Source organism: Prunus persica, chromosome G2 (genome assembly GCF_000346465.2).
Source record: "Prunus persica cultivar Lovell chromosome G2, Prunus_persica_NCBIv2, whole genome shotgun sequence".
NCBI lineage: Eukaryota > Viridiplantae > Streptophyta > Magnoliopsida > Rosales > Rosaceae > Prunus > Prunus persica.
Genome location: NC_034010.1, coordinates 19648601 through 19657649, shown reverse-complemented (window position 1 = coordinate 19657649; position 9049 = coordinate 19648601). Strand labels below are relative to the sequence as shown.

The 9049-nt window shown below is 38.9% G+C and overlaps 1 protein-coding gene and 2 pseudogenes across 1 annotated transcript in view; 1 reads left to right on the top strand and 2 right to left on the bottom strand.

The window, feature by feature from the left end:
- LOC109947416 (pEARLI1-like lipid transfer protein 3) overlaps positions 1-547 on the bottom strand; it is a 1045-nt gene extending 498 nt beyond the window's left edge. Inside the window, exon 1 of the mRNA XM_020557377.1 lies at positions 259-547. Coding sequence (XP_020412966.1) covers positions 259-447 — 189 coding nt within the window. The 5' untranslated portion in view covers positions 448-547. The remainder of the gene's footprint in view (positions 1-258) is intronic.
- LOC109947415 lies at positions 6053-8145 on the bottom strand (annotated as a pseudogene).
- On the top strand, positions 8192-9049 carry LOC18785156 (annotated as a pseudogene).

The window sequence follows — 9049 nt, the reverse complement described above, 5'->3', positions numbered from 1 at the left end:
TGTTTGGGGTTGGGTTGGGGTTGGGGAGGGTATTTGGGGTTGGGGTTGAGGGAGAAGGTTGTTTTGGGGTTGGAGTTGGGGGAGGTTGTTTTGGGGTTGGGGTTGGGGTTGGGGTTGGAGGAGGTTGTTTTGGGGTTGGGGTTGGATTGGGGTTGGAGGAGGTTGTTTTGGGGTTGGAGTTGGGGTTGGGGGAGGGTATTTTGGGGTTGGGGTTGAGGGAGGAGGTTGTTTTGGGGTTGGGTGGGGAGGGTGTTTAGGTTTTGGGGTTGGGGTAGGGGTTGAGGGAGGAGGGTGTTTTGGGGTTGGGGTTGAGGGGGGAGGGTGTTTTGGGGATTTTGGTGGTGTTGGTGGACAATTAGGTACATGATGATTTGAACTCACTGCAGTGAAAAATACAAAGTTAAGGGAGAGAAGAAGAGCAATCGTAAATGCATTATGAGAAGGCATTTTAGAACTGAATTCCCTCAGGCAGTGAAGTGACTGATTGATATTCTTGGGTTAACTTGTAGACGGATTTTTAGGTGGTGGATATAGATACTAGTGAACACAATTAGGGTATTTATAGACTTTACTTTTATGAAAATAATCTAAATTTGTCAAAGACACCCATGTGAAAGCACAATTAGCATACACTGTTTTGGATGTAACTCTCTCACTTGCTGGCCTGGGGCCAATGCCATATTCAATTTTGGAGCATTCTGACTTTTATGCTTTCTAATATATGGTACCAAAACAAAAGGACACCCTTTGTTCTTATTAGTCAAAATATATCTTGATCGTGTCCTCATTTGGCCAAAATATATATCCTAAAATAATCAGGGTTCTCCTTCTACTAAAGAGAGTAAACAGCCGACAGGGTGTGTAGATAAATGTTCTCTATCACTTAGTTTCTAGTAAGAGATATCACTTTGACAATAGGGAGCATCCATTGGGTAGATAAATGCTTCTTACCATTGAATCCATAATATTGCGAGATATCACTTCGACAACAAGGAGTAATGATCAACTAGAAACTAATGTCGACCTGATAAACAATCAAACTGGAACCTTCTAAACCCCACCAATGTCACCCAGCAGTTAAAATGACTACTAATTATAATTATAATAATGCTACGAATACCAACTTGTTATAATTATTTTATTATTATTATTATTATTATTATTATTATTTATTTATTTTATTTTAGTTATGAAAACTCCGAATCACTATGCCTTCAATTAACATTAGAAATTTAGGATATTTGTTGATGCCAATTTTATTATCTTCCACAATGAAGGAAATTAAGCACACGTGCACATTATATGAGAAGCCCATAATCAAATTTCTTCTCTATTATCAAACCTTTATTATTTTGAGTCTGAAAGGACCCGCCTCGAATTTTTCAAAACCTGAGGCGAATCTTTTGGAATTCCCGACATCATTCCGATGCCAGGCCCACTTACTAAAGACCGAGACTTCCTGCTGAATTTCGGCAAAGTCTCCCCTATAAATTGGACATTTCCCAAAATTACAACCTGCATAAAAACGCATTTAATATCCACAACTGGCAGCATGCACAATATAATTTCATGCAATTCACATAAACGGCCTTCGGCCTTCCTAAAATTCTCAACTACCAAGAATGCTAGCAAATCAATTCACATTTTCACCTCAATTTCAGGACCAACAACAAGGTCCGAACAAATCTCTATATGACTAACATTTAGTCTGCGGCTGTACCTAATAACTTTAGGCTGCCTACGTACCCTCCTTGAGGGATCAAGCCACACGTAGTTCTTCCATAAATCCCAACTCCACACTTAGGCGATACCTTATTTCATTTCTCTATATCTCACATAATCTCCCCATACGCCGGTAGACCAACGCCACGTATGGGGCCTGTCAACACGCCAGATAACCTACGCCACGTGCGACCATGCCATACTATCATAATATCTCCCCATACGCCGGTACAACCAACGCCACGTATGAGGTCTGTCTCAACGCCGGATAACCTACGCCACGCGAGACCTGCACATCATATCACATATCTCCCCATACGCCGGTACAACCAACGCCACGTATGGGGTCTGTCGACACGCCGGATAACCTACGCCACGTGCGACCTCAACATAATATCACATATCTCCCCATACGCCGGTACAACCAACGCCACGTATGGGGCCTGTCTCAACGCCGGATAACCTATGCCACGTGAGACCTGATCATCATATCACAAATCTCCCCATACGCCGGTACAACCAACGTCACGTATGAGGCCTGTCCCAACGCCGGATAACTTACGCCACGTGGGACCTAATGTTCACTTGATGGTACTTGTAGTGTAACCAAAAGTCGGGGAGGTACTTAAGGTAGTGCGTATAGCACTCCAAACTGACATTCTAGACTCTTTTGTACCATTGTACAAATATAAATAGTTATATTAATTCTAATATTGTGTAACCCTCCACAATGGTCAAGCACCCGATAATCCCCTCTGGGAAGGTGAGATTACTCCGAGAGACTCACGGTCAACCATGGGTCAAATGGACCTGCGGGGCCCGCGACCTCCATATTCCGATCCGAAAGTCCCTATGGGTTTTACAAGGTATAGGACACTCGTCCTGCAAGTTTGGTTCAGATCAGACGGTCGGATCGCTCACGATCGCACGATCTGACGGTTAATATAAAATATAAACTTTAAATACCTAGATTAATATGGGTTTTACAGGGTATTCCGGGGCTCCGATTCACAATCCGTGAATTCCTACACGATCCTAGAAATACCTAGATTAATATAAATTAAATTTGGGACCATCCAACGGTCCAAACCTATCGAACCCGGATAACGCACAATAGGCGATATCCGTTCGGTAGTCAAACGAAGTCCGAATTGAGATCCGCGAAATCCTACGCACTCGTGACAACCTAAGGACCTCATCGAGACACAGTGCCACTGGGTTTCTTTTGACCATATCTCTCTCGTTACAACTCCGATTCGAGCCCACTACGTGTCTATGAACTCGTCTCAGTACGACATATCCAAAAATACTAGTCACTGCCCCAAACTCTCTCCGGTTAAGAATATGACCAAAATGCCCTTAAATAATTAAATAATTTAAATAAGGGTTAAATTTGGGGTGGGGGTGTTACAAGTCTGTAAAAACTTCTCCAGTGTCAATATATATGTTGTTATTCTTTAGTGACAGGACAAACTATATGAATTTCTCTATTTCAAAATTTAATTATTATGGTTCACAAAAAAACAATCTTAATTCTTTTGGGAAGGAAGCTTTCATCCAAAATCCCAGATTTCATGGGTAGTGAAAATTATCTTATGCATAAAGATAAAATGCGACTTATGAGACAAAAACAAGAAAAAATACCTCAATTTCTGACGGGGGCTGCTTGTCACGCAAGGTCCCTATTTAGCCAGACAATAATGTCGACCAGGGGTTGAGCTCAATCTTCTTTTAATGTCCCTATCCTACGGTGAAACTTAAACTTCACTGATAAATTACTGCAGTAAATTTTGTTGTTTGGGTAGCGAAAAAGAAAAAGAGTGCAGTAAAAGTTCACCTCACATGAACAAATTACATGGCAAGGGGCACACGTGGACATGATTCTAAGAAGAAGAAGAATGACAATAGAGCAAAGGCTAAGAATAAGCATCCAAGCGCTCATCTTGTTATCCTTCCTTTCATGTTCGCTCACCTATTGGATGTGAAAGGAACGAAGGAAATAGAACGACTGGGTTCTGCCACTCGAGGAACAACAGGCACGTTCAAACAACATTTCTCAGACTCACATGGAAAATAGGCCTGCTCGAGCATCATGTGTGTGCTTCTACTTTGTGTGGTATGTGTATGTGCTCGTTGCTAGTCCATCGATGACAAGGTCTTGGAGTGTTTCGCACAACAAGTGGTATTAGAGCCGAGGTTAGCGGCGGGTATTGATGTATGCTCAAGTGTTCTTACATGGCAGGCAACAAGAAGACTGAAGGAGAAAGTAGTTCACAGTCACAACAACCACATACGGCTAGCATGAAGGTCAAGTTAAGGTCGTTCACCAACAATGAGAACTTCACGCTATAACAAAGAAGGATGATGTATGTCCTAGCGCACAGAATCTCAACGTAGTCTTGGCATGCAAGGAAAAGAAGCCGGAAACCATGATGGATAAGGAGTGGGACTCAGTTGACGAGTTAGCTAGGAGGTCATTGAGAATTATCTTATGGATGAAGTGTTGTGTAATGCGATGGAAGACACCACAAAGCATATATGGGAAAAACTCGAACATATGTTTACGGAGAAATTGTTATTAAACAAACTCTTCTTGAAGGAAGAGATCCTAAATCTTCAAATGGAGGAGGGTGCAAACATGATGGAGCATCTTAGCACATTTAATAGGTGTATTGAGACTTGCAGAGAATGGATGAGACTTATAAGACAGAGGATAAGGTGATGATGTTGTTGAGAAAATGAGTGATGCAGCACGTACAAGTTCATGCTTTGGTTTTCCCAAAGAAATATAGTACTCTAGCTATTTAATCAAATCATAATGCCATGTTAACTAAAATCACACATATAAGGATGAATCTACTATCTATAGGCACGAGTGACAATCAGGCAAAACAATGTTTTTTCATGAGACTTATCTTGCCGGATACAGTTTATAGAAAATTTGCGATAAGTCCGAAATTGAGAACATAAATTGGGTTTAATCCTCACATTTGTTGTCGTTGATATAAGTCCTTTGACTTTTCTGCCAAATAGGATTAGATTCCTTTTTTGTATTGTCTGATGTAGATATATTACTATTATTTTTTAAAAATTATCTAGTTGTTCCTATTATATCCGTGAAGTATAAATCGTGTAAAAAATAATTTATAAGACAATAATTATGAGATCTACAATAATTATTTAGATATATTATTATTATATACTCTTGTAGATATATTATCCTATGGTGTAGGTATATTGTCCTATTGCCTATTGCATATATATACAGTCCCGATTTCTTGGACCACAAGAGTCCAAGAGTTTGTGATCATCCACCGTTGGATATTAATCCAATGGTTCAAAAAAGTTTCTTAAAAGGAGTGCAAGAGTGAGTGAACCGTTGAATTTACATCCAACGGTGAGTGACCAGAAATCTCTTGGACCTCTGTAGTCCAAGAGATCAAGACTGTATATATATGTGTGTTTTTTCATATTTTGGACAATGTGTAATAGTATTTTATGTAGATTTTTATTTTATTTTATAGGTAACATACAATTTTATTTGTCTATTTTTGTATCTGACTTATAGGTAGTCTTTTAATTTATATTCCTAACTTATATGCAGTCTTCTAATTTATGTTCCTAACTTATAGGTAGTCTTCTAATTTATGTTCCTAACTTATAGATAACACAATTTATCACTTAATTTTTTTCATTACTAATAATAACACTATTTATCTCTATGTCAGGTACATAATTTCATGTGGGTGCTTTGTCTGATCGATTGGTATAATATGTGAGTCTTTACTTATCATTGATTAAATTAGGTAAATATTATAAAGGAAAGAATTCAAAATTTAAATTCTAAAATTCAATTACAAAGAAATAATGCTTTAAATTTAGATTTTCAATGTGTTTTTCTTATTGACCTCAAAGGGTAAAATCGACACAATAAAAAGGGTAATAAATGTCAAAAGACCTACATGTAAAATAAAAAACGCGTGGACTAAACCCAATAACAGCTAATCGTTTATGATGTTGTCATATATATGAATTAGACTGTACATGATATATATGTATATATAATCATTAGTAATAAGACCCAATGCCATTCAATTAAGATATTACCATTATTCACTTTTAGTTGTCGAAATGATATATATGTATATATAATTGAATAATCATTAGTAATAAAAACCATCAATGCTCAAAGGGAAACGTATGAACACTCTACATATCAGTTACATTTCGAAAGAAACATGCATAATGTATTACATCCAAAGATAAATGGCTTTTTTTATTATTAACACAAAGCTGTGGAAGGGCATCAGTATGGAAGGTCATGGCACCACTAGGTGCATTGGAAGTCTGTTGGGACAGACTTACCACAGTAATTTAAAAGCAAAGCTTAAGGAGACTGGTACATTAAGATTGATGCCCAAAACGTTGGCCTTAATGGCAGGGCAAAGGCATGTTAATGTATGCATTTTGGGTTTTTCTTTTGGCTTCCCTTGACAACTTTGTAATAGGATTTCTATTGTTATTTATCAAGCTCAAGCTTAGATTAAGAATAGCTTCTCTAGGTGTTCTTAACTAACAACTATCCTATGGAGATTCAAGCAATTTGACAAAGGTAAGTATGCATTGCATATCATGGCATTAAAACTGTTTTTATAAAATGATGACTAGTCATCTGTTTCTCGTATGACTAGTCATCCTTACTCTGTAGGATTTCCAGCTGGATAACAAACCTTTTTGTCCTATTCTCCTTTCTCTCTCTGCTGCCATGTGGGTATTCTGACCTAAGGGAATTTTTGTCTTTAAAGGCTATCAATTTCCTCTTTTGGAGCCGTCGCTTTTGGGTGGAAGATTTGGAAAGATTGCTTGCAAGCTTTCTCTTCTTCTTGCTCAAAAGAGAACCATATATGATATTCATGAGTTTTTCCGAAATGAATTCTACCTCTTGAAAAACTGCATGTGTCTTTGAATCTCATCTAGCTGCATAAATCACTCTCATTTATATCTAGGTTTGATTCAAGACTAATTTCTTCAAGAGAATGGTTTCTTGAAGAAATTGGTCATTTTCTCCATGAATCCAAATTTCATTTCTGTATGAGTTAGAGCTTGCAAGCTAGTGCCATGGGATGAAAGAGCTGGAGAAGGAGCTGCCATTTCCATGAAGAACTGGGCTTCAAGCTTTGCTAAGTTGGAGAAGAAGATTGCACAAAGGAGGTATTGCTCATCTTCCTAAATAGATCTAGGTTTTGCTTGAGCTTGCTTGTGTTCCTTTGTAAGAATCTTTTTCTACTTAGTGGATTGCCTGGTCGGTTGATGACCCCCAGTTTTTCCCAATGGTGGGTTTCTGGGTGAACAATTTCTGATTGCATATCTGTAATTTTTCTGGGTTTGTGTTCTTGGTGGTTGACTAGTCATCGTATGAATTTCTGGGTTTGTGTTCTTGGTAGTTGACTAGTCATCGTATGAATTGTGGTTGACTAGTCATTGTATAAATTCTGGGTTTGTGTCCTTATAGTTGACTAGTCATTATTATCTGCTGTTTGGTGTTTACTTGATTATGATTGTCTTCACACACTTTCACCATAGTTGTTGCTAGCACAGGGGATGCCTAGATTGATGGGTCCTTCTGAGTGCCTAGGTTGTCACTAGTAATTCTCTAGGCCTGCAGGTACATCTTGGTATGCTCTGTGTATGTTATTGTTTGGTATAATTCATATCTAACAGTTGACTAGTCATAAGAGTATTTGGTCAAGGTCTAGAGCATATGAAGGTTGTTGCGTTCTTGATTGAATATCTTTTAAATTTACCCCTCGTCACCTAAATACCAATTTCAAGGCACACAGTAGCTTCAACATCAGAAAGACCCGCAATGAGGCTACAACAAGGGGTCTTTGGTGGGGTCCCCACAACAATCTGCACCAAGTTTCAACAAATTGCCACATACCCCCAGCTTAAGAGTGTCCTTAGGGCAAGAGGCTTTAGGAGGGCTTGGGGTTGGGGTTGGGGGAGGGTTTTTTGGTGTTGGGGTTGAGGGAGGAGGGTGTTTTGGGGTTGGGGTTGAGGGAGGAGGGTGTTTTGGGGTTTTTGGTGGTGTTGGTGAACATTGACAATCAGGAACGTTATCATTTGAACTCATTGTAGTGAAAAACACAAGGTTAAGGAAGAGAAGAAGAGCAATGGTTGCAAATGCATTAGGAGAAGCCATTTTAGAACTAGATTCCCTCAGCCAGTGAAGTGACTGATTGATATACTTGTGTTAACTTGTAGATGGATTTTTAGGTGTTTGATGTAGTGAACAGAATAGGGTATTTATAAACTATCTTTTTGTGAAAAAAAATTCTAAATTTGTCATGTGAGCACCCAGCATACACTGTTTTGGATCTCTGTCACTTTCTGGCCTAGGGTGCAACTTGAAGAATTGGCCATAGTCAACTTTGTAGCATTCTGAATTTTATGCCTTGTAATATACGGCACCAAAACAAAAGGGCCTTGTTCTTATTAGGCATAAAAGGTTCAAATATCTTGATCGTGTCCTCATTTGGCCAAAATAGTCAAGGATCTCCTTCTACTAGAGAGAGTTACCAGCCGACATCGATTTTGGGTGTGTGGATATATGCTCTCTCGGCAAGTCTCTATAGTAAGAGGTATCAATTTAACAACAGGGAGCGGTCATCTTGGTTGTGTAGATATATGCATTTACCACTAAATCCATAATGAGAGATATCACTTTGACAATAAGGAGTAGTAATGTAATGAACAATCAAAGTAGTCAGTTTCATGATTTCATCCAGAGAGAGCAACACAGTCTGCAGCAATGGTGAGGATCAAGGTCCACGAGCTCAGAAACAAGACAAAGGCAGAGCTTTTGGGTCAACTGAAGGATCTGAAGGCAGAACTTGCCCTCCTCCGAGTCACCAAGGTCACCTGCGGAGCCCCCCAACAATCTCTCCAAAATCAAGGTGGTGAGGCTTTCAATAGCATAGGTGTTGACAATGATTTCCCAAAAAGCTGCTCTAAGATAAGTCTACAAGAACAAGAAGTTTCTTCCACTAGATTTGCGCCCAAAGAAGACCAGGGCCATCAAAAGGCGTCTGACCAAGCATCAGGCATCTTTAAAGACATAAAGGGAGAGGAAGAAGAATATGTACTTTCAATTGAGGAAGTTTGCAATCGAAGCATAATGTTGGATCCAATTATGAAGGAAATCATGGCATTTCGCCCATAATAAGATATTCCAAGGACACCAATTTCATCATTGCAGACACTATCCCAAATATGATTTTGCTGGTCCAGGATTTTAATGCTGATATTTTGGTTTCTATTAAAAAAA